At 34.1% G+C, this 27,256-nt stretch overlaps 1 protein-coding gene across 4 annotated transcripts; it reads right to left on the bottom strand.

Moving 5' to 3' along the window:
• Window positions 1-41: 41 nt before the first annotated feature.
• LOC114249528 (palmitoyltransferase ZDHHC2) lies at window positions 42-25,950 on the bottom strand. 4 transcript variants are annotated; one of them, XM_089728686.1, is made up of 8 exons: window positions 25,680-25,950; window positions 25,485-25,606; window positions 24,891-24,997; window positions 18,074-18,311; window positions 13,951-14,089; window positions 12,362-12,488; window positions 10,248-10,355; window positions 42-6,556 (listed from the first exon to the last, which is right to left on the bottom strand). In XM_089728686.1, the coding sequence occupies exons 1-8, from the start codon at window positions 25,843-25,845 to the stop codon at window positions 6,415-6,417; spliced, it is 1,149 nt and encodes a 382-aa protein (XP_089584812.1). In that variant the 5' UTR covers window positions 25,846-25,950; the 3' UTR covers window positions 42-6,414. The 4 variants fall into 4 exon arrangements, with proteins under 4 accessions (XP_089584812.1, XP_089584811.1, XP_028038935.1 ...); XM_028183134.2 differs by lacking the exon at window positions 42-6,556 and adding an exon at window positions 8,600-8,750; XM_089728685.1 differs by lacking the exon at window positions 10,248-10,355.
• Between the last annotated feature and the right edge of the window lie 1,306 nt (window positions 25,951-27,256).

The raw sequence follows: 27,256 nt of genomic DNA on the forward strand, positions 1-27,256 counted from the left end.
CTAAAATAAAGGAACATTAAAATAAAATAAAAAGTGTTTCATTTGTCACTATTTAATTTTAAAAAAATACATTGCACGTCACAACAACACAAGGGTCACTAATTTGTACAATAAATATCACTGCAATATACATTAACTACATTGCAAGCCGAAACTATACTTGAAACAAATATATAAAAAAAAAATACACTTCATAAAGATAGATTTTAACCTTAAATTATTACGAACTACATAAAGACAAATGCAACTTTCGGTTAATATAAATCTTTTGTTTTTTTTTTTTTGCAAACCGTACAAATTACTTAATTAAAACACGGAACAGCTGTAGATATTATTAAATAAAACTAATTCCGAAGTGCGGCGAGCTAATTCAAAAATTATATTATTATATGACTAGGACCTTAGTTTTAGTACACAACGTAATGATCAAAGCACAATGGAACAATTAAGGAATGTGATGTGTAATGTACAACAGTGCTGGCAGGTTAGTCTACATTGTATGTATAGAGCAGAGGTGGCCAACTTAATTAGAACCAAGATCTACTGTCTACTGACGAAACACACTGCGATCTACCAATGACATTTCTTGAAATTTAATGAAAAAATATACTTCAGTATACAAACTTTTTACTGGTGGTCGGACCTCTTGTGGCTCCGCACGGGTAGGTACCACCGTACTGCCTATTTCTGCCGTGAAGTAGTAATGCGTTTCGGTTCGAAGGGTGGGGCAGCCGTTGTAACTATACTTGAGACCTTAGAACTTATATCTCAAGGTGGGTGGCGCATTTGCGTTGTAGATGTCTATGGACTCCAGTAACCACTTAACACCAGGTGGGCTGGGTGAGCTCGTCCACCCAACTAAGCAATAAAAAAAAACACACGCACCGCGATCTACCAATTACATTTATTGAAACAATGTAGTTCAGTATACGAACAAGTAGTACGTATAAATACGTATTTTCTTTTATCAAAAAGATTAAAATAAACCTGAAGTTACATAATAAAAGAGAACTATTGTGTAGAAAAGAGCATAAATAATGTGACGTAATCATCATTAACAAATGATACAAGATGAAGATGATGCGCGCAGCAATTGGTGATTACGTTGCGCAGTCTTTTCTATGTATTTATATTTTTTGCCTTGCCACGATCGACTGAACTAATAGCCGCGATCGACCGATCGATCGCGATCTACCGGTTGGCCACCCCTGATATAGAGTGTAAAAGGACCGTCACTAAAACAAGTCTCACTAATGTACACACATAACTTTAATCTACTAAAATTAATACTTCGAGTTTTTATATCTTATTTTGTTCTCAGCTAACCACACCGGACCTAATAAGTAAGCTTAAAAGGCGACAAATCCTAAGTCTTGATAGACACGGTTAACAGAGTGGAACAGTCTAGATGGAGATTTTGCTTTGACCGCCTAACAGCTTTCAACACATCTGCTCATAGTCTAGCTGACTGATTGCAAGATAAAGAAAAGAAAAAAACATTTGTTCATTCGGGTGGGTGGATACCAACATTCTGCCGCGGATACTATCATTTCTATCTCAGGTACGAGATGAATTTTCGACCTCACGTTTCAAGTTAAATCAGAATCAGTAAATGCCACCTTCAGGCATTTACGCTGAGGACTTAACTACTGCGTAATAAACAGATGAGACAAATACTCGTCAGCATTGAATAAAATTGTGGGTACACAAATTTATACTGAACTGACAGCTGACAGACTCTGCTCCCACGACGTATCATAAAATCGTGTTTTTGTATTTGATATTTAATTTTACCACAACTGTTTTTGGAATTGATTCTAGTACATCCTTACACTTATTATTTTCGTTGAGGGAGTTGGAATTTGATAAACACAGCTTAACAATTCATCGATCGTTAGTAGTTCAATGATAAATTCAAAAATACTACAAGAGTAAATTTAAACATTCTATAAGTTGGAGCAGAAAATTTTAATTAAAAAAAAAAAAAAATTATGTATTTATTCTTTTCCAGTGAACATTACGAGTTTAGAATAACTAGAATACCAATTGTTCATTAAGAATCAGGACCGAGCGTGTCTCTTTTGTTATGATGTCTGAATTATAATAACGCATTTACAGCCCATTATTAGTTTTTTATTAAAAATATTTTCTCGAGTAACTTGGACCACTATCGATAAAGAGTTTTTACAGTTGAGTTTTGTTTTATAGCTACATGGTTTGAATTCAAGTAAGCGTGCGACCGGTGAGGGAGTAACTGGCTCATTGAAACAACAAGGATGTCACTTTGATAGCTTTGCGGTAGAATTGGGGAGAAAGCCTCATGCAAACGTAAATTTGTCATTATTTTAGCTATGTGAAGGTCGGCCTACATATCTTCCCGTGGTTATCATATAACGCAACTAAGTGATTCACCGGAGAACAGGCAGCATTCTGCTAATTATTATACACGCGTCAATTATAACCCAGCACTGCTAAGTACTACCATACTGTCGATTTCTGCAGTCATGCTTTCCTGGTTGAAGGGCGCAACGTCCGTTACATAATGTGCAATTGAAATTTCGACATTTAATCTCAAATTGTGATATCGATGGACTTCGGTAACCACTTTATGCCGGGCGAGTCGTGAAGTTGATCTCTGCTAATGCAATAAAAATTAAAAAAATCCGTTTCTAATGAAAAGTTTATTATCGGAGGCCAAGACCCACTTCGGGGTTATAGTGCCAGCGTAGTAGTAGTAGTAGTAGTTTCCAATGAAGAAGGAAGAACTAACTATTGGACGGACAGCTCGTGGTATCCAGCTTATTATTCTAAATCAGTGGTTTAGATAATTCGTAACGCTTTGATTCAGCAACTGAACTAATGTAACCGAGTCGTATGAACACCGAATTATTATAATAATATAATATATTATTTATATATAGTAATTCTTTACTAAAAATTGAAAAACTACAGTAAATTTTTTTCATTTTGCACGAAACACTAGTATCTTAATAAAAATTTGTGTCCTCAATAACACAGTGCACAAGTGGAATTTATTAATTATAATTATTTTACAAGACACGGTTAGAGAATTCTGAAACAGTATACTAATTCAAAAATCATTAGATTATATTATTAAGTATTATAGATTATCTTATTGTGGACTTAAAAGAAATATTTAAAATGCCTATATTATTTTTGTCATTGAGATGGCACCAAAAAATATTAATGGGACTAATACATTTATTAATATTGTGACGTATCGTACCAGTATTAAAGTTAAATTTTAATCGCACTTTTTTCTTTCATTTCAAAAATGATCAAATCCTATTAAACATTGTACACTCATCCCCCTATTTATATTGAAGATAGGTTATACAAAACCGTATAAAATAAAATAAATTTCCAACATGAGTTCAATTCAGTCGTTTACTTGAGTAAAACAAAAGTAAAACATATTAAAAAGCCATTTTACTTCCCATAAGAATATTTTGGTTTCATTCATGAAAAAAAAAATTGGCAACATTCTTTATTATTTCCCTATTACGTAAAATCGTAGGATCGAATATTTTAACTTTGCTTTCCAAAGATACAAATTTTACGTTTATTTTCTATAAATTTTTCTTGATACAAATTACGCATAAATCCTACATAAAAGCTGTAAAATTGATAACTTATACATAAAATCGCAATTGTCATAAAAATATATATACTTTCTTGCCTTACTTTCACATGAACAATGCTTTTCCATATTAGGGCTACATATTTCCCTAAACGCAAGATAAACGCAAGATAAATTTCACAATACGGGGAGTTCTGCATTATTAAAGAGATTTTATGACCTGGTAACTAAGACCTTTAAGTCATGTCTTATTTTAATTTATGTTCTTATTTTTATGAAAAATGATAACCAATATGGAGTAAAATGAAATGAAACGAAGACAATTAATTTGTGACATTAATCAACTGGGATGAAATTAAATGAGATGCGATGAGATGATATGGGATGAAATATAATCTCAGTAAAATGGTGGTCTGTTACTGAGATTTTTTCAATGGACTTTTTGGAGGATCCCGAGAAGTTACGTCCAGTGGCTTTGTTTCATTTTTCCACATTTGTGCACTTTCACAGATATTAAACAGTTAATAAACCACCGTTATCACACATTTAAACCCGAAGACACACTAAATTGACAAAATAAAACAAATCATACAACTTTACTCCTCGCGTTCCCGCCAAAAAGTCGAGTTCTGCGTTATGGCCATCGGTGTTGCCACATGAATAATGAAACCTAAAAATGCTTTTAACGATATGCAAGCAAATAAGAAGTTTTTATTTTTTTACGAAATTCGTCAATTCGTAAACCTAGTCAAAGCGAAATCGTTTAAAACTGGGAATGTGTAAACAGGAGGATATATGTAATCTACAATAAGTATTTTACTAATTTGCTTTGTCTACAATTGTGCCAGGTACAAACTGTTACAAAACATTGTTTGATTTAATTAAAGTTAGAACTTGTTAAATTAATTTTACATTTATTTCATATCCCGAATAATATAATATATGTTATGATTTCATTCGTCTTCAATAATAGAATTAAACTGATAATTGATAAATTTTAATAAAATGCATAATCTATTTGTAGCTTATCACTTTACTTACACAATACACAGTTAACACAATACATTTCTATATCCGTTTATTTATTTCTATCCACCAATGCCTTATCTAAAACGACATAAACAGTCGCAGTCTTATAATTTAAGCACTCCGAATTTACAATTGCTACATTCAAGTACACACGGTATATTGTAAAATATAATTAAGTGAAAAAAGTATAATATAATTTAATAGTCATGGAAAAATCTTCTTTTTACTTAATGACCATATTAAATATTTGTGACTACCGTCAATTGGGCAGTATTCATGTCAAACACAATGAATAATATACGGACAATAGACATAATTATATTTATATTACATTCGCTTCATACAAACACAGAGCACCAATATACTTAATCATTAATATCTATAAACACACAGTAAAAATAAATAATAACTTTATTATAGTCGACATTTAAATGATACCCGTCAAGTTGGGCTGCACGTAGTAAAATTAAAAATACGCTGCGCAGATGATAGAATTGATTAAATTTGAGACAGTTGTAATCTGAAATCTTGTGGAACTTGGATTAAGTTATATTCTAGTACACGCTTGTGTAGAATTACACATATGTATTGACATACGCTAGACTACAGGGAAATTTGATAAATTTTAATAAATGCCAAATATAGATAATATTATGTACATTTTTCAATTTATTCCTCAATCTCATTAGTCAAGGTGGGTTGGGGGCATTCACCTCTTAATGTATATAGGCTCTATGATTCCGCACCAGGCGGACCACAGACCATCACCGTCATCTACACATAGACAAACATAATATTCGTCCACTATTTTCTTCCATAAATAAAATATAAAAAGATAAAATGTCAGTACAATAATAACGGATTTTAAAAGTAATAATTAAAATCATAATATATTCATACTATACACAACGTTACATAATATATACTTATAATATATTATTTAATTACATTTTTTTTATATAATATATAATTTATCACTATGGAAAATATCACCGGAGTTGACTAATTACAATTCGCAATTTTAAGGACACGAAATATATATATATATTTTTAACTCGGTTCACTAAATCAAAATTAAACTATAGATGATACAGTAAAACCATATCAATACATTATGAAATGGCTCATATTTTGTTCTAGCATTATTCACTTATTTTCGACTACAGAAGTTGATCAACAGAGAAAGGATGTCACGAGACAAAAAGGAATGAAAAAGTACGACAAAAAATATGCACAAATTTAACAAACATCACGATAATAATGTAAAATAATGAAACCAAAGCTAATACTTATACCCTAGATATAATTCTATAAATACACGAATACCTACTTTTAAGTGTCAGACGTATTTAAAGGCTTCAATTTTACATTCGCTAATACATATTATTATATAAATGTCTATACTATTCTTATATTCATCTCGTTACACATTACACATAAAATACGCACAAAACCTGTAGCTTGGCGTTCGTAAATAACCTACAAATATTATAAAGAAAAAACAAAAGGTATCATGATTGATAATACACATTAAATTTGCTATTAAACTCCTCTATTGACTTTTTCATTTGTCGGTGTGTGTCGGTGTGTATGTGTGTTTGTGTTTGTGAGTGTGTGTGTTTGTGAGTGTGTGTGTTGGTGAGTGTGTGTGTTTGTGAGTGTGTGTGTTTGCGAGAGTGTGTGTGTGTGTGTGTGTGTTTGTGAGTGTGTTTGTGAGTGTGTGTGTTTGTGAGTGTGTGTGTTTGTGAGTGTGTGTGTGTTTGTGTGGGTGTGGGTGTGTGTATTCAGAGTTCGTCGAAACTGGAGCTCTCACGTTCGTCGAATGGTCGTGCTCGATCGCCCCAGCGATCCCAGCGCTCTGAACTGAGCAGAGACTCGGATTCTTCTTCCTCACGAGGTGTTGGATACACCATGCCGTCTCCGAAGCTATTGGTTCATTGGACGTATTATTATTACCACTTGACACTTCCGACTTTTAAATGACAGTGATAAATGACATTTTATGTATGACGTGAATTTTGTTTCATGACATTTTGTTTTTAAAAATATATATAAATGCATAATTATCTTACGATTTATGTATCTCTAAATGAATTCTGAATCCAAGTAATTTATCTAAGTCAGAAATAATTTTATTTATATTCATTCGATTGTCGAATTCGTTTTGTACTTTGGTTTTAACAGTTTCTCCACATTTTGGTATTGTTTTCTTAATATAATAATAGAGTTCTCTGCAATGATATTTTATATGTAAAAAGAAGCAGATATGTTTCAAGCGCACGTCAAGTGAAGACTCGAAAACAGGCCAATTGGGACGTTTCGTCTTTAGTCGCGTCTAAACAAATGCAATAATAATATAACAAGTGCAATCGTTCCAATTATAGCTATCTTTTTTACTCACGCGCTTATCCCATCTTTTGTACTTTTCATTAATGCTACTTGTCAACATGTGTGTGCACTATATCGGTAGGTATGTAGATATATATGGCGCGATCAGATTTGAAGAGTCAGTTACTATGAAGATAACATATCTGTTGTATAAAAAATCATTGGTTCTCTGTTTACAATATTGAAATTCTTTCAAAAGCAACGCCTTTAACTTATCTGCTTTAACTGCATTTTTATGTTAAAAATAAGGGGTGTGTTTCAATTTGTGAAAACAATTTTAACGCTATAGTATTTTCTTCGGTGTCAGTCTTGAACACAATTAAAACAATTTTTACGTCACTCTCTCTCCTGTTACACCAAAAGTGTGGAGGGTAGAGGTAAGGAGGATCATCCAAGAGTATCCGCTTATGAACAAAGTTATTGTTGGAAGACTCACCTATGTAGCGTTAGTGTTGGAAATGGAAATAATTTGAATATAGCAATTTTAAATATAGCTAGTTTAAAGAATATATTTTTCGTGAAAAATATGCAGTATTTAAAACTTCAACTATTTATTTTGATTACAATTCACGTAGGAAGTGTTTCTTTCCTTCTTAATTTAGTATCCTACTTTAATAGTTTATTATAGCGCTGTTTTTTTAATCTTTCTACTTGTTACTATGCGGGCCACCTTAATTTTTCCCTTTTCAGCGGACCCTTTTTAATACCTAATATTTTAAGCTTAACTTTTAAGACCTTTTGTAATGGATATCTAAGTCGTCCGCGATCACAACGTTTGCTAAATGATTGAAACGTCAGAATAACGTCAAACGTCAAACGACAAAATGAGATAAAACATTAGATCGAAACCAATAAAACTACATTCCAATTAATTTGAACATTTTTTTTTTGTTTCGTCTAAACCGATAATTGATATATACATAATAATATGCCTGTAAACGCATACATATAGAATATACGGCAAAAAAAATTAAGAAAAAAAATGTAATTCTAAACTACGACTAAACTCTTACTGAAGACTATTTCTATAATGAAAAATGTAAAAATTTAAACATCCTAACTACTGATTCACGGTTACTTACAAAACTTCTAGCAGTTTCTAGCTTGACTACATGTATAGTTTAATTTTTTGAATTATTCTCAGCCGAAAGCGTGCGTTACCATTAACCCTTTGCACTCGAGAGGCGAGTAACGCTCACCACGATTTAATGTCAAAGTGACAAAAATAACGATAAGAACAGACATCAAATCATCATAAACAAGATCAGTCAATCATAAAATTAACATAAATAGTATACACAGCGCATCGAGTTTCCTCACCGGACAAAGTGGTGAGCAAGAATCATCTCTCGAGTTGAGGCATTCAATAATGTGGTAAGCGACACTCACCTCTCGAGTGTAAGGAGTTTATATACAAAGGCACAACGGCGCGAGTAACGTTTCTATTAAATATAATAAATTAGCATGCAAAAGGACACCTTTACACCGAAAAGAATCGATTATGCCAAAAAAAGAAGTGAATGACGATAAATTTCGAATAAATACCAAAAGGAGTGAATCAGCCAATGAATGAAAAGCGTGTTCAATTTGAATAAGTATTTATTTAAATACATTTTTTTTTTATAAATAAAATCGATTTTAAATTAATCGAAATCCTTATACTATTTGCGGGACGGTTCTGCCCTTTCGCGGGCACAGTCTCCATCTCTCAGTCTCGCGGGCCATCTCGACGCTAAAATATCAATACACATAATATTCATTCCATTTTTTTATATATATATAATAACGTACATTAGTATAAACAGGAAGAAGGTAACAAAAGCAAATATAGAGAACGCTATTTATAGATATTAAGAGAGAGGCATGCTTAGAGAAGACCGAGAGAGAGAAAGATAGAAGAAAAAGAAGCCTGTAAGAAATATACAGCACACAGACGTTATTAATACGGAATATAAGATATTAACCCTTCGAGCGCGAACCGTCGATAGATCGACTCTATATTAATGCGTATAAAGTGCAGAGAGTCGGAATACAGACTTGAGCAGTTTGATTATAGGTATTAAGTATCGGTCTGCACTAACGTGTCTTAGCGCGCGTGTGTATAACTTTTTTAATAACTTAATAACGTTTATAAGTAACCATTTTAAATTATTTTGTTATAAGTTATAAGTTTGTTATAAGTTAATGCTCTTTATAAGGTAAGTTTTTTTTTCTACAAATCCTTTAATCATTTTTTCAAAATATATGAAAATAATCTCAACACTAAAAGAGTTAATATAATTTTATGTTAGTATGTACCGTATCCTTTGCTTGCTAATTAATGTGTCCGAAGATCTCCAATGTATCGTGTATCACATTCTACCAACTAAAAGCGAAGGCTGAGGCAAACGTAAAACAAAATAATAATAATAAAAAAAAAACAAAAATAATTGTTAAAAACAAAACAGTTTATTGTGCATAAAACATACTTACAAAATATGAACATTATTATCATTTTTAAAGTAGTTTTTCAGTCTTGTGTGTTGTATATAGATTATAACGTAACAATAAATGCATTTTTAAAAGCCCTCTATTAATTAATATCTTCAATTGAAAAGAATGGATTTTTTATAGTTTAAATATTCAATTATATTAACCACCCTTGCGTAAACAAACCGCGCAATCTCTTGAGTGTATATACTTGAAAACGAAAGAGTACAGAGGATCGCAGATGAGATAATTAAACAAATAATTAATAACTAATTAAAAAAAATACGAAGAATTATAATATAAAGAAGAAAAACACATTAAACGGCTAAAAATGCTTTTTTTTTAAATGGAGTTAAGTTTTGGCACCGTGGAATCCGTGCACGACTAGTGTTTTGTTTTGACAAAAAAAAAAACAACTTTCAAAAACTGACATTATCGTGTTTTTGCGTTGCCCAAAAAGCAAACGGCTTTCTTCATTTCACTTTATTATAACACATAGCAATCAGCTCGATAATTGGCACAGTCATACAATTTCAATATTCGAGTTTCCAATTCGTGGCTTGCAATAGCAAAACCCGTGCTTCCATAGTTCAAGCAAGCTCTAGAGATGAACAATATTAAAACGAGTTGTGTAATAATTTGTTTAGTCTAAGGTGACTAATGTAAAAAACAAAAACGTTTATTAAAAAAAAAGTTTATAAGTATATATCCTCAAGGTATGCGCGTGTCGCTAAAGGGCTGCCGAAGATTCTCGTCTGACCTGGAGCGCGTGATGCCCATGGACTCGTAGCCATGGGTGTCCTGGGGGCTCGTGAACGTCTGCAGCTGGTGTTCGCGACGTACCGGATATTCGCAGCCGTCGCCGAGGCTGATGAAACGATCATCAGTTTCAGAATGATTTGTTCGAGTCCACTGCCACTTATCGGAACATACGACTACGTAATATATATATTTTTTTTAATGCTTAAATGGGTGGACGAGCTCACAGCCCACCTGGTGTTAAGTGGTTACTAGAGCCCATAGATATCTACAACGTAAATGCGCCACCCATCTTGAGATTTAAGTCCTAAGGTCTCAGTATAGTTACAGCGGCTGCCCCGCCCTTCAAACCGAAACGCATTACTGCTTCACGGCAGAAATAGGCAGGGTGGTGGTACCTACCCGTGCGGACTCACAAGAGGCCCTACCACCAGTAAAAAACCAACCAGTAAAAAATGTACGAACTCAATGTGTATTCAAGTAAAGAAGCTCACGGCCCATCTCATACCCGTAGCTCATAGATGCGGTGAACGTGCACCTTAACATATAATATTCAAGTCATAATAACTAAGTTGACTGATGTCGTGTTTATTAAGAACAAAAGCTATTAGTGACGAATACAATTAAATACGTGTGTTGAAGAAATAAATTGGCTAATAAACCCCCGGGGGATATTAAAGTTTCTGGTGAAGTTTTAGATGGGGACGCTGTCCGGTCCGCGAACCAAGTGTACTAGTTCTAAAGCGCTATTGCACGATGACGTCACTGTACAAAGTGATGCACTCTGGCTAAGATGAAATTAAAACGCACAAAAATCACTCGGTTCTTTGTACAGACTTTATGTTTATTTTCATTGAACAGTTGTACGATTGTTAAGATTTTTCAGAAAAAAAAACTTCTTCATCTATTTAAATCGAGTAAGCTTAATTGAATTCAATTAAAAACACTAAACTGTTGATGCTAATGCCAAATAAAACGCACTTTTAATTACAGAGATAAAGCGAATTATCGATTCGAAGAATGAAGAAAGAATCGCATCGCGCATTAAGGGAAATGTCGCTTAACCCCAAATATAGCCTTTCACCCCCTCGATATGATGAAAGTAGAGAGAATGTTTCAGAGAAATTTCCGAGCGTACAATCAATCACTAGTTAACAGATTTTTCGTCTAAACTTTAGCTACTAATCTAACCTAACCTAACCTAACCTAACCTAAGCTGATGCACAGTTCGTATTTCGATAAGTCGCAGTAGACCTAAAACATAATTTTCGTATCAAATTTTACACCAAGTTTTAATGTTCGTATTCATATGCACGGTATAATTTATATTCATCAATTTCAATTTAAGTTTCTACTATAGATACATAGATGTTTTTGTATCAAATGTTAAAACAAAACTCCAGTCTCATAATATTATCAGAATGAAGTGGTAAGATTAGTTAAAAAAAAAGATTCATGCGAGAAAATAAATATAAGAGAATTACATTGCTTTGTGTGTCATTAAACTCTGAATTTGATAAAACAATGCTAAAATATATACGACTTTAGTAAATTAGTAATAGGGTCTAAAACTATTACACTAATATATGATTAAATACTCAAAATATTAAGACACCAGTTAAAATAGCTTCCATGGAAATCGTGTAAATGTAATAATGCATATTAACAATAAATAAATACGTTAGAAATGATTTAATGAAATGACATGATATGATCCTTTCGGTTATAGTTACAGCAATATATACATCAACACTATTAAAAAAAAGTATTAGGATCTAATAGCGTTAGTAAAATTTATTAAAAACATTAGGGTGTCTAAAACTTGACAGTTCTATGAAATTCTTTGTTAGATATTGTCATTCACTTCTTTTTTTTAAACACACGCATTTGCTATCATGCACACATCAATCCACAGATCGCTAAAACTAGACACGTTAAATCCTTTTTCCCTATTGATCATGTTAATAGCCCCATGCTTTTTACGATATATGTGCCGAAAAACACGGTTTGCGCCAACCGTCCTTTGAGCCGGACAATCCATAGACAATTTCATATGTCAATTTGACATTTATTATTTTAAATTATATTCGTTATCTGAATGTAATTGAAGCTTACCTTGTGAATACAGGCACCAACCAGAGGTTCGGACTATTACCGAACACTTCCTTGAAGTTTTTGAAAGCACCAATTGAGAAGCCATTTTTGTCGGCGCCGCCTCGGAACATCGGCGCTCTAAACGCTTCTGAAATTATTATTTTTAATACAGTTACATACATTTAATTAAGGGACGAGTTAACGGTCTTCCCGATACCGTCGTGTTGAGGACATAAGAAGAAAACATTTATAGACACAGTAAATGCATTCGTAGGTAGGTGAGGGCAGAATGAGGAAAGCCTACGGATTTCCTCAGAATTGCCTCTTGAACTTTTTTAGAATCGATTCGGCCAAAACCACGGGGAGCATAAGTACAGGCGCGGACAAACTCATTAAAGAAAATAAAAAACTATAATAACATAAATATATATAAAATCGTAATTTTTATATTTAACGAAATTTTAATAAAACTAATATATTTACGTCACTGCAAAATAACTACATCAGAGATAATCACTTTTATTTCTATTTGATTTTTAAGCAAATGATAAAAGAAAATTAAAAAATTAATACAAACGACTCAAGATTAGATTTTATCTCAACGAACTACGGTAAAATTAATTGATATCAAGTATACGATAAAAAAAAACTAATGAAATATACTAATTTCGATCAGTACTTAAAACAAACCGTACTGGGTTAAAATTGACTGCAATTACCGTGAACCAAATTCTTAAGCATTATTCGTATAAAACTACCGCCATGCGTGTTCAAACGGCGATTGTTTATGAGCATATCTGAAAATAATATAGTTAATGAATATATAAAGACAATAATCACAAATCAAGGTAATCAGTGATTGCAGTCAAATTTTATGTTACCAATTTAATTAAAAAAATTTTTTTTTACATAAATGTTTTGTACCCATACACATCACATTAAAGACGCTACCTTGAACCACAAAGTACCTATATGTCTCAAATATTATATAATAAAACGGTTGTCTCTTCAAACTTTTATTAGCAGTGAATACACAATGAGTTAAAAAAAATATCGACCTAGTAAAATTGCTCTGCAGTGTACACTTAAGTTACGGAACGGAATAGTGCGGAGAACCAGATGACGCATTACGTTACAAGTCACTCTAGGTTGTCTTATTATTTTGATATATTCAGATTTGAACAACTTAACGTAGATTGACTTTACAGAAATGTAATGATCAAGATTTTGAAGGCTACACAACACACGCACGCGCGCACGCACGCACACACGCACGCACGCACACGCACGCACGCACACGCACGCACATACATATCGACGCTTGAAAGGCAAACGTGACTAAGCGACAATGCGTGAACTTTACAGTTGACTAATTTAAAGTTGAAATACCTGAAAACAAAATTTTATTTTAACGAATCTAGCTGTAGTAGAATCTAGCTAGTAGCTGTAGGATTGAAATGATTTTAATAGACATAGAAATATATTTTGTTTTTGCGCATCGAATATGGTTATTGCCTATCATTTATGTACAAAGCAGTTGTTGTCGCTTAGTCACGTTTGCCTTTCAAGCGTCGATATATAAATTTCTTAATATAAATATTGGAACTCACCTAATGTTGTTCTATTATTGACGACGAGGTAACAGTGGTACCCGAATAACGAACCCAGAGATATCGCGAACATTAGCGACACGAAAAAAGCGAATATGATGTGATAACGACCACTCGATGTCGCTGTACCGAAGTCGCCCTGTAAGCATTTTGATCATTTAAGAGTACACTAAAAACATTATTGGCGTAGTGGTCAGCGTTCCTGCTTGCTGGGCCGAGGGTCGCGGTTTCGATACTCACTTCGAGAAAATATTCGTGTTACGAACTGGTTTAGTTGCTTGTTTAGGTGTCGAATTTATATATTATGTATGTTAAAGCATATTTAATGTTTACACATCGATGCCTCCAATGAACACTACGCTAACTCCAAATTCGTAGATTTACAGGAGGAGCGTTTAAATGAAAAAAGTTGATAGAATCTTTATTATTGCAGATATATTTATGGTTTTTTTTGTGTAACTAGCTGATTTACTCTTGCTTCGAATCCCATCAATAATGATTAATTGTAATACTTTTAACATGGTGAAGCGATTTGCGTGAAAAACGAAAATTTCAAAATTTTGAGTTAGAGGAGTGTTCATTGGAGGCATCGACATATTCATTAGCATAGTATAAGAAATTTTTGTTTTGGAATCTGGGGAACCATAGACCATGTGTGATGAGTTCCCGGACTATTTTTTGTATTAACGCAATTCACGTTCATCGGTAGCCTAAGGGACTAACCCAGCTTCGCTCGGACGGATAGGCGAACTCACGGGCTAGACCTTAGAGAATTTGCTAACACTAGCCCTAGCAAGAGCAATGCTTCGCAGAATCTACCACTGAATCGGAATCGCATCCTATTGAGGAGATCCGTCGAAAATCTCAGTGGGCTGTGTCTATGGGTTAATTCTCTCATCGAATTCATCGTCGTGATCGACGTGTTCGACGTGTTCGACGAGGACGATGACAGGTGGTTGAAGAACCTAAGAGCTCATGTTTCGAGCGAGGGCGGCCAAGTACATAGCTTCCTAGTATTCCTAATACCGAGTGTCAATACTAATGAAACTTAACCAATCAATTACATTTCATAAATTAAAGATAGGATCGTCAACTTATCAAGCTCGTAAGTTATTATATCTACAAAATTATCAGTGAGTACTTAATACGAAATGATGCATAAGTAAGTTAGTAACTATATCATCGATACTCTAGATTAAAAACTCAAAACAAAAATATACAAGACATTCCCACTGCGAAATGCACAAAACTGATCAACTAATTAATATAATATATTTATAGTACTTTTTTAATCTACATGCGAATCTTATCTAAGGTGTACAGTAAGGAATTTAGGCTACAAGATATGACTCATTATACCGTACGTACACATTTCAGTTAAAATTGGAGCTAACTTACTAAATGTTTTGTGAATAAAATGTAAGTTAATGTAACACATCAGCTTATTACCCGGTTCTTTATAGCGTACACAGGTGACCATGCTCACGGTCAATCTGGAGGTAGGGCGTCTGGTGAGCCCGCACGAGTTAGTACCACCATATGCCTATTTCTGCCACGAAGCAGTAATCCGTTTCGGAAAACTAAGACTTAGAACTCATGTATCAGGGTGGATGATGACATTTATGCTGTCGATGTCTATGGGTTACGGTAACCAATTAACGGCTCACCTGGGGTTAAGTGGTACTACGAGGTAAATGTCGAATACCGACACACATCTTGGACGCCACTTGTTTTTTTTCCCCTACCTAATCGTTGATAGCTAAGGGGCTATTCCAAATTTACGCGGACCGGTAGGTGAGCTCACGGGCTCAACCTGAGAGAAATGCTAACACTAGCCCTAGCAAGAGCAGTGCTTCGCTGCATCTACTACCAGATCGGAATAGCAACCACTGAGAAGATCCGGCGAGAAACTCAGTGGGCTGTGTCTATGGGCTAGTTCACACATCAAACTCTTCGTCGAAGTCGACGGGTTCGATAACAACGGTAACCGGTGCTTGAAGAGCCTAAAAGCACCAAGAGTGGATCCGAGGGATCCGACAAGACATGTACGCCAGGTTTCAATCGAAATAGAAAAACGATCCTTTCATTCAAAGAGACGGTAGGCAGCGGTTTGGCTCTGTCCCTGGCACTGCTGACGTCCATGGGCGACGGTAACTACTCACCATCAAGTGGGCCGTATTCCCATCTGCCTACAAGGGCAACAAAAAAATAAAGAAATGCTTCTCGATTGAAATAGTAAGAGCGTTGGCCCTAAATCATGGGGTCCACACCACCAGTGTTTCACATTAATTATTAATTAGGAAAATAAAGTAAATAACTATACAGGCAACCATTAATATGTTCCAATCTCGCTCTTCATCGGCTGACCAAATATTGGCCGACATCCATCCGAACTTTTGTGTTCCTTCCTTCCTCATTCCAAATTCCTCTCAATTATGTACCAATATTATAAATGAGAATTTATGTATATTTGTTGTTCAATCATGTGATCAAAAGTGACTAAACGGATTAAATTCCGCACAAGCGTAGTTGAAAAACTGAGTTAACACATAGGTTACTTTTATTTGCTTATGTATTGTAATTTATTTAAAAGAAAATAAATTTTGATGCAAAATCGGCCTATCCCTAGTTTCATCCATAGATAGCAGATGCCTTTGTGAACATCATTTTAGCGCGTATTTTTTTGCCTACGAAGTATTGTAAAGGTAAATTCGAACTTCATTATCTCCATACTAACTGTGGTAAGCTTAGGCCACTTTTGCGCTGACGGCCTCATATCTACAATCGAAGTTTATGGATCAGAGAGACAGACACAAGAACCCATTTTCATTCAATCCGAACTGAAAATTTAAAGTCTATTTGAAAATTAATTACGACATTTCTAATACAACGCTGAATCTAATTTTAGAAGCTCCAAACTATTAATCTAGTGATCTTGCACATCGATTTATACTTCAATCTAAAATGATTTTACTGAGTGAAAATTACATTTCTATTCTTAATACAATTATTAATTTTACGTTTATCATGTCCACGCATATTTTCGTGTATGCTCCGCTTTCTAAAATTAAATCGCAGTGGGCGTGCTTGTATTCTTCGTACATCTGTGTTTACAACAAAACAGTAAGTAGTAATTTTATTGTGATTACATTTCGTAGTACGCTAATATGGTAATTTTGTGTATTTTCAAATTTCGTAAACAATAAAACCATTCTATCCCCTCACATAATCCCATTAATAATATATTATTACCGAGTCCAGGCAACCCCCGACCAGCCCTTAAGCCAGCTAAAGCCAGAGCCAGCGCTAAACCATAAAAAAGATCCCTCGCTGCGCCTTTGCCCCTTTTTGTGCGCGGCGTTCGTGCGTGCGGTTCTTGTTGAAACATATTGATACTTGTTGTGTAATTTTAATAGTTTTCGATAGTAGTAGATTGAAAAAATTTTGTTAGAAATTTTGGTTAATTCAGTGAAATATAATTAGGCCAGTTCCGTGTAATTTATTTCCTTTTTTTTAACTACCTCACTTCTGGTCGATAATAATATATTATTGCTTCTTTAAGACGGTATTCACATCTATTTTATAAGTAATAGCATATTTTATCACACACTACTTCCTATTCTATATTGAATTTGTAGGCAGCAAGTATACACAGCCCATCAAAAGTGACCGATTACTGTGATCCATGACGTCAACATAATCAAGCCTACTGCTAATTAAAAATTAAAACTAGAAAACTATTTAAAAGATTAACCAGTCAAATATTTAATTGTGTTATTATATAAATGATATAGCGACCCGCCCTCGCTTCGCTTCGAACATTAAATTTTATTATTGATAGGCGAGTCCGGCATGTTGCGCGCAGTACGACAATAACTGCGGATGACGCCGCGGGGCGAGGCTAGTCTAAAAAAAGTAGCCTAAGTATGTAGTACTCCTTATATCATCAGCTATAGTAGTGAAAGTCTCATCAAAATTGGTCCAGCCGTTCCAGATATTAGCCGGAACAAACAGACAGACAGTCAAAAATTGTAAAAAATGTTATTTTGGTGTATGTACCGTATATATATTCATATGGATGCAGTGAAAAGCGGTTATTTCAATATTACAAACAGACACTAACCTTCCAAAGTCGTATGAAATACGGCAGGCATGTCGCCATGACGAAGAGACAATAAAGCAGCGCGTAGCCAAGGAACAGCATGAAGAACTTGTAGTTGTGGAAGCAGACGCAGTTGTTCACCCAGGGACAGTGGTGGTCCATTTTGAGCACGCACCGAGCGCATATGCTGCAGTGGTGAGCTCTATCAGGCTTGACGAGCACACACCGGTTGCAGTAGCGTATCGATCCAGACATTGTCCTGGTGACGAGCGTATTAAATAATTGTGAGACCCGAATCGAATAGATAGTTAACAATTAAAACGGAAAAAAATTGGTCGCGATTTCATTTTTTGTTGTTGTTGTTGAAAAACGATAGATTACATAATATTATATTGTTAGCGGATTTTTTTTAAAGTCGACAAGAAAATGAATTTAATTATTTATTTATTTGAGCTTAGTTCATTTTATATTGAAAACAATTCAATAAGTATAATTGATTAACAAAATTAGTTAATATTAATTAAAATTAAGTCCACATATTATGTGGCCATCTAGCGTTTAATTATGCGTCTACAATCAAAAAGAAAACCAAACGTACACATATGTATGTGCATATGTAAATATGTATATGTCCCTGAAGAGATTAAAAAAAAAAAAAAATACAATTAAAATAAAAGTTCCTTGAATAAGGTGTGATATTAATTTAAAAATACGCAGAACGCTTGTAGAATATTTCTTGTAAGCAATTTGACTTAAAAATTACAACGGTCTAAAACACATCGGACACGGAAAACCCATGGCGGCCATATGAACTGTATCCATTGATAGAATATAAAATATAAATAAAAAATATTGTATGTTTTAAGGTTTCCTAGCTCTTTATTCGCGGGGTATATGTTCCGTGAATATGCGGCGAATAGAGAAACCGTGAATATGGAAAAGGACGTTTACAAAGGATATTCGGTTGGATACCAAAATATTGGAATCCTTTTTATCAATAAACATGTACCGATGTACCAATTAAATCTGCGAATAAAGAAATCTCTAACCACGAGCGTAAGAATTGGGTCAAATTTTTTATAATCCGCAAATTTTGAAAACGCGTATAAGGAGACTTTTACTATTTTCAAATGTCGACGAATAACACCTAAATCGGAAAAACTTAAAGAATTGAACGACAGCAAAAAAAAAACGAAATTGAATCGTAACAGTTGACTTTACTATGCGAAAACCGAAGATAATACCCAGTAAATATACATAATGTGTTTTAATAACTATGCTTGTGATGAAACACTAACCGAATTTTTAGACAGGCGACCACTACAAAAACTAGGTCTAAAAGATGTATTAATGTCTGAATTATACTCCTACATGGCTACGATAATATTTAGCGGTCGATCGATTATAAGCCATTAATATGTAGATTGGATATTGACGTTATGATAGTTGTTTTAGCATTGTTATTGGGTCATTGGCTTACTTTTCGCCCGCTCCGAATACTACTAATTTATGTATGGTAGAAAGTTAACTCAATACAAATAATAACATTAAGTATTAGTTGTATTCATGTACAATTCATATTGTGTTAAAGCTATTGTGGTTTTATAAATTGAATATAATGAATTTTCATGGGTTTTTTTTTGGTTGAGTAATAAATTTTCCCAGGTAATCCCAGATAATGAACTAGAAATAGGGTAAATAGATTTTTTTGCTTCTTACATGTTAACCACAGTTTTCATTTTACCCATGGTGATCATAGCAATTGTAACGGTGCTAAAATAAACGTCAAAATTGTGTAAACCTCGTCATAAACATGTTTTCGTATTAAGAGTACCTACATTCATTATAAATAGTTAAGTAGTAATCCTTAAACTATTCAATTAATTTTGTCAGTTGAAGTTTTAAGACGTAACTAGATTATGACCTATTTATTTGTCTTTGCCTCGCTTGTAATAAAAAGGTCAATTGCTATCGCTAGAACTATTGAATTGAGTTGAAAACATGAAGAATCTATAATAGTACATAAATTAAGTCTTATTATTCTACTTAATTACAAGGAAGCTATTCTTTCTTTACAGGATCTTTCAAAGATCTGACCTACGAAACGGGTCTGGGAATATTCAGTGTTTTTACAATTTTTTGTACAGTATAATTGTAAAAAATAGCTTTGTTGTTACTTTAGTTGATAGCGAGGGTTTTTTTTGTAACTTCACTACCTGGTAGCTATAAAAAGGACACCGTTTTCAAGATAGAAAGTAACCAAGCTTTCTTAGACTAATAGTCTACTGGAACTCAAAATTTCGATTATGCTAAAATTATGCAGTTCCGCGGGGTTCTGGGATCCATCTTTATAGAGATGATTTTTAATTCAATATTCATCGCTATTTTAGGATCGGCGGCGTTACCATTCGGGATCGCGGATAGATTTTACGTTAAGGAAAGTCAAGGATGAGTTATTCAGGACAACTATTCTAGGTACTTGACTGTACTGACCGAGGGTATCGATTGCCCGAAGGGAATTATCGAAAGGAAGTTCCTACAACTACTCAAACGAAAGGAAAGCTTCGCGTCGAACTCCCCCTTTGAATAGACATATCCGAGCTTTTCGGAAAGATAACTTTAATACGCTATTTGCTGAAGCATTCCAACTGCGCTCTAAAGATTTATCGTGATGAAGCACTTGTTCTTACTAGAATAATCTAAAAAGAGAATAAACTATAGAAAAATAAAAAGTTTCATTGATGAGGAGGGTTAACTGGGTCGCGGGACTTATAAGTAGAGGGGTGAGAGCTACGGTCGGGGAGTGGAACGTGGTCCTTCGACTCGATAGCGAAAGAAATGATTCAACAAGAATCCTCGCAAGATGAGTACGGGATTTGCCGGCACGCCAATGTCGTATTATTGGGATACCAACTATATCGCGATATCGAAGAAGAGCGTTTCTGTTGAACCCTGATAGAAAGCGTTCCACGAGGCGGTGGTGCACTTGTCGAACAAGTATTTGGAGCGGAAGGTGTTTGTACCAAAAAATACCATTACAGCTTTTAAAAAACATTACAGCTACCTTTAATCTCTATACATAAAAATGAATTGCTGTTCGTTGGTCTCGCTAACACTCGAGAACGGCTGGACCGATTTGGCTAATTTTGGTCTTGAATTACTTGTGGGAGTCCAGAGAAGGTTTAAAAGGTAGATAAATATGAAAATGCTCGGAATTTTTGTTTTCCTTTTGATGTGTCCCCCGTCGGACGGGTTCCTTTTGTTTGTTTTAAGTTTATTTTATACAAAACTTTAGGTCTTTTATTTATTGGTTGAGGCACTACGAAGTCTGTCGGGTCAGCTAGTCTTTAATAAAAATTAGTAATTAATTATTGTGTTAGAACATTGTTTAAATACTGCCATTACAACTAGACTCCACGTTCCCATTATTTTATATTTATCGCTAAAATAAACAAAAAAAAGATACCTAATTCAACTCGAAATTCCAATACTAGTTACCAGAATATCAAACTTACAATGTGACTAAATAAAATATACGTCTCAATTCTAGATCTACAGAATTTTGATGAATATCAGACCTCGTTAAAACCGGTAGAGTATTAGCAAATGTTTCTAAGATAGTTTTTTTGCTTACCGCTTTAAACAGACGTTTGCTGAATTTCCTTATTGTCATTGTCAATCTAGAATTGAGAGTCAGATGTTTTAATGGATGTGCGATGTTGGCTTAGAATGGCATAACCTAATCCCGTGTTTTTTTTATCATTTTTTTATTGCCTAGATGTGTGGACGAGCTCACAGCCCACCTGGTGTTAAGTGGTTACTGGAAACCATAGACATTTACAACGTAGATGCGCCACACACCTTGAGATATAAGTTCTAAGGTCTCAGTATAGTGTCGTAAAAGACAAGTAAGGGATTCACAATGGAGAATGAGCAGCAGCGTTCTCTGAGTATTATTGCAGGATACTACGATCGCTAATACTTGCTGAATGCGCTGTATTGTAAAATTTAGACCACCATTCTGCTTATGTCGTGCCTTCAAGCCGCGAAGGCCCGGACAGCTGTTATAGAATAAAACAAAGACTTCGGCCGTCTTCTCTCTCTGTCGTTCACTGTGGGTCCGGTTACAACTTTACATCAGGTAGAACGTGAAATAGTTCAACGCATTTTTTTTAACACATTGACTGCCACGTAGGTCACCGGTGCCCTACGCGGCGCAATGAAGTAATTGTGTCGATTTCCAGCGTCTGGATTACCAAACTTCGCCTTCTTTTGTATGTTAATGTGTAAGTCTTTTAGGTCACTTAGAAATATATTTATTCTCAGATTCATCTTTCCCAGAATCTACTAGAAATTCTGGCACCTTAGTAAGAAGATCGTAGAGAGAAATCGACATAATTAATTCAGTGCGCCATGTAGGACACCGGTTACCTACGGCAGCCAACGTGTTAAAAAGCGTATGTTAGTGGTAATTCGTACTACCAAGACGGCCGACGTTTCTCAGAACCTTCGATTCGCCTCGAAGGCTCCGTCGGCCGACCGTCCTTGGGGTGAGCTGCGCCGGATGTAGTGTTGACCGCGGTAACCACTTTATCTCATCCGGGCTCTGACCTCGGAGGGGATTGAACGATTGGACGAAGAGCGCAGGGGAGTCGTTTGGTAGGTAGGGTCCTAAAGCATTCTTTGGACCGCGGTTTGCAAACGCGGACCAGACCCACATACTCCTTGCGCTCCCTAGGCGCGGGGACCTCGAAGGAGGTTCGGCACATACGTACATTGAAATGCAATACATGTAACTATGTGGTGTTAAATATATTTCTTAATGCTAAAAAAATCGTCTTGTTTAAAATAATAAAGTTTAAATGACTCACACTGTTGACCTTAAATTTTGTGGTTTTGAGTTTCAATTAATATTATCACAGATAATCAAAGATTAGTCATTTTTGATAATAAATTATTATTAATATTTTCTTGTGTGAAACCCCAAAATCAGAAAGTTTATTTATTTTACTTATTATTTTTAGAAGTTTTTGTAACATTCAATTTGCTAATTGAAAATAAAAATAAATTCTTCCAAAAAATCTCTCTTGTGTTTATGTAAGAGCAATAATCTAAAGTAATCCTATAACAGAAGGTCTAGTAACAGAAATGGCAAAATATTGTATATTTCTCATTATATTTTTGACATTATATCCCTTACTTGACAGAGTGTTTTTGTCATTTATAAGTAATCTATAGAACGCCAGAAAATACAACTAGCCAGAAATATATTCATGTGAACTGATAATATCTAATAAATATATTTAAGCAGCATGAAACATTGTATTAAATTATTTTTAGTCAAGGAGGGATCATGTGTCAAGTTAAAAACTGTGTCTCACAAGTTTCAACTATCCAATGTCACAGTTTCGAGTAACTTAATACCCTATACCTTAGTACTTGATACCCTTGTAGGGAGTAGGCAAGTACTCACACACTAAATGCAGCTCCACATCGTATGAGGCCTACGTCATATCACCTGACTCTTGGGCCCAGTGGCCAGTATTTTTGTTAATTCGTTTTTGTATATAATCATGCCTTGTTATTATTTTCATTCAGTGTGCTTTGCAAAATTCGCCTGACAAATACAAATATTAAACCTCACCATTGATTATCTTCTGTACACTGCTTCACATCAGATCTATTTTGAATACTATATAAAACAGAAAACTGAAAGTGGCAGAAGGCCTTGGTACAACCAGCCATTTCAGCCCCTAGCTAGGTGGTGCAAAGACCTCCAAACGGTGGCCAGCAAGAGGTCGATGAGGAGAGCGGAAGACCGGGCTCATTGGTGTAGATTGGGAGAGGCCTATGTCCAGCAGTCGACAACTTAGTCGGACATAGTCCAAAATTATAAAATATAGTATTAATTTTGTAATAAGGAATTACTGTTTATGTCCAAATAAATATACAACAAAAATATTGAAATCATTTTGAAAATGGTGAGATAGTTTTTATTGTTGTTTTTTTTACCAGTTTTCTGACCACAGCTTTGTATTCATAGTCACAGTTTATCTAGATACGCAGTCAGAGACACATGGTTATTGGATAAAAGGTCAGATAAAAATAATTCTAAGAATGAGTATGTACTTAAGGTTGTAATTTCTTAAGTATTCCTTCACTATTTTTATTGCTCTTCAACAATACAGAGACACACTGGGTTCCTTTGCTTAATTAAATATATTCATTCTGGGCTAATCTATATAATTCAATACAAAATGCTTCCTTGACATTAACATTATGATAATATACAATACTCCAGAATGAATTAACAACACAAGATGTAATTGCCTTTAAAATTCAAATTAAACCAACATAAGCCCTTAATCTCTTTTAAAATTAATATTTTAAACAGTATTATTATACTATGCACAACTGAACTACTCTCTTCACTGAATGACAGACACGTGAGTGATTCTGTCTAAGATTTTTTTTAAACTATATAGTTTTTAAGTTTTTAAGGTAAATAATAAAGGTTTTTCTATACATGTACATATGTACAATAATTATGGTTAAATTAATCAATTTCTAACTATTTTCCATAGTTCAATAGATGGAAGGGATAAAGCACCCTATTAGTACCATACTACTGACCACACAATGCCTTGTTTATATATAAAATTGCCAAATGTATGTGCAGATAAAGTTATTTATCAACCTTAAGCCATCAGCCTCACGTTCAGTTTAACTTTCAGATGTGAGAGGTTAACATCCTAATTATGGTTTACAGTTGTTTAATGGTTTATGCGTGGGTTAAATAAACTGAGTAACAATCAGCCAGATTAAAAAAATGAATTACCTTGTAACAATTGGCAAATCCTTAGCAAAGTTTTCAAGAATTGTTCTTTGTGAATCTTCAGATTCTGCACTCAACATTTTCTCTAGTTCTGCTTCAGGCAGCTTGTACTAAAATTTATTACATGAAAATGATATTTATTTTGTTTAACTTTAGGTATTAATTTCATTCACAAACAAGTATTATCTTAATTTATTTGTTCATATATTTGATGACTCAGATTCGTTTTTTACATGGTTCGGTATGTGAATCTTGGTTTATAATTGTAATTATAATTTGTAATTGTAATCTAGTTTGTAAATCTGCACTTGTCCCCTGTGGCATCATCAGTGCATACTACATCTACTACATCAGTGTATACAGGAAGAACTGAGGAAATTGTTTATGCATACCAAATACGTACTTAAGGCCTATTTTCCATTTAATGTGTAAGTATAGAAGCTTATTTCATATGATTCTGTTAAATAAACATTCAATCATGAGGACGACTTGCACTTGAGGCTAAATAGATTTTTTTACCATAATTTCAACTAAACAGAATGAAAATTGTGTATGTGTGTTAATGTTTGGAAATTTCCATTAATAAGGAATACTTACTTTTTCAGGGATTGGTTCTATCTCTGCAAAAATTGTTTTCCAGTAAGACCAGACGAACATTATTAGGAGTATGTGGTACAGCACCAAATAAATCCATTGTTGGACTGTGCTTTGTATTGTAACTGTAATATAATTAAGTCTAATGATTTACTATTAATTATAAGTGTAAAGTTGGTAATAGTCTTAAACACTTACAAATACAGAGTTGAATAACGTAGGCATAGTATGACCAAGTTATTATAGACACTATGAATGACACTGGAAGCCATTTGAATCCTTTCCAACACCACATGTTGCACGTTCGACAACAGGCACAATAACCAGGTGATGAAATCCTACTATTCTGTACTGATGAAGCCATTTCGATTACACTAATAAATCAAATTGAAAATAATCCATGTTCACCTAAAAAAGAGACAATAAAAAGTGACGACACTGACGGTCGACTGAGTGACATTTCCGTTTTGTAAAACGTCAATTTAATCTTGGCATAGAATATAAAAATATAAGATAATTGGGATGCCATTGCAACGGCTGCCTCACCCTTCAAACCAAAACGCATTACTGCTTCACGGCAGAAATATGTAGGGTGGTGGTATCTACCCGCGCGGACTCACAAGAGGTCCTACCACCTTACTAGTGGCAGGACCTCTTGTGAGTCCATCCATACTAGTGTTATTAATGTGAGAGTATTTCTTTGTTATATTTTCACATCTAAATAACTCTGAATTGTTTGGGGTCAGGAATTCGCACTACTTTTTCCTATGTGATGGTGACGATAGGCTGAGTGTTTTTTTTGTATTTAATGTTAGTTTAGCCTTTAAGATCTTCGCCAACCGAGTCCTACATATCCTGTGCACCCGTTGACGCAGGAAACTTGTAGGAGAATCATACCCCAGCTCGAAAAAAATAGCTCTGTTAACGTCAAATTTTAAAGCACATTTCTTATCCACTATTTTTTCCTGCAACTTAATTCAATAATTTGCGATTCCATATTCAGATTTATAAGAGATGGCGGCACTGGTTCTTAATACCAAATCCAGGATAGCTTTTATAGTAATGCAGCATGTAGGTAGTACATCGTAATTTTATAGCATATTATATGACGCATGACGTATTAAAATGTAATTTAAACTTCTTACTTGTTCTTACTTGAAACTATCAGTCATAAGTTGATGTCATTGTCAATCTGTTTTAATAATGTTTTTTAGTGTTTTTGTCAATGTATCTAATGTAACTAAAACTAATTTTACTGTTAATTTTAGCTTATTAAGACCTTATTCATTAAAGGTTTTCTCATATTAAAGCGATTTTTACTATTTAATAATGCTTAAAAAGGTATATTATATTTAATTTCTGTAAATTTATTTGCGTGTATTATTTTACACCGTACGTGAATGTTTTTGAATGTTTCAGGAAGTTTTAGATTTTGTTCTCAAAATAAAGTTATAAGAAAAAATGTAACGGGTTTTTGTACATATCAAAAATAGCGTATAACTATTTTAGCGATATGGTTTTAAGCTTTTTTACTTCAAAACTCATTATGAAAGAATCACGATGAAATACACTGATACATAATAGTCGAATAATTGGCATTGACGATGGATATTGGCTTTCGACCGAGCACCACTAGATCTTTTGCCATAGTGCCAAGTACCTATGTATTATCATAAGTGTTTAATATGGACTTTTTGGCGGGAACGCGAGGTATCAAGTTGTGCGATTTGTTTTATTTTGTCTATTTAGTGTTTCTTCAGGTTTAAATCTGTAAT

Source organism: Bombyx mandarina, chromosome 07 (genome assembly GCF_030267445.1).
Source record: "Bombyx mandarina strain Sakado chromosome 07, ASM3026744v2".
NCBI classification, from domain to species: domain Eukaryota; kingdom Metazoa; phylum Arthropoda; class Insecta; order Lepidoptera; family Bombycidae; genus Bombyx; species Bombyx mandarina.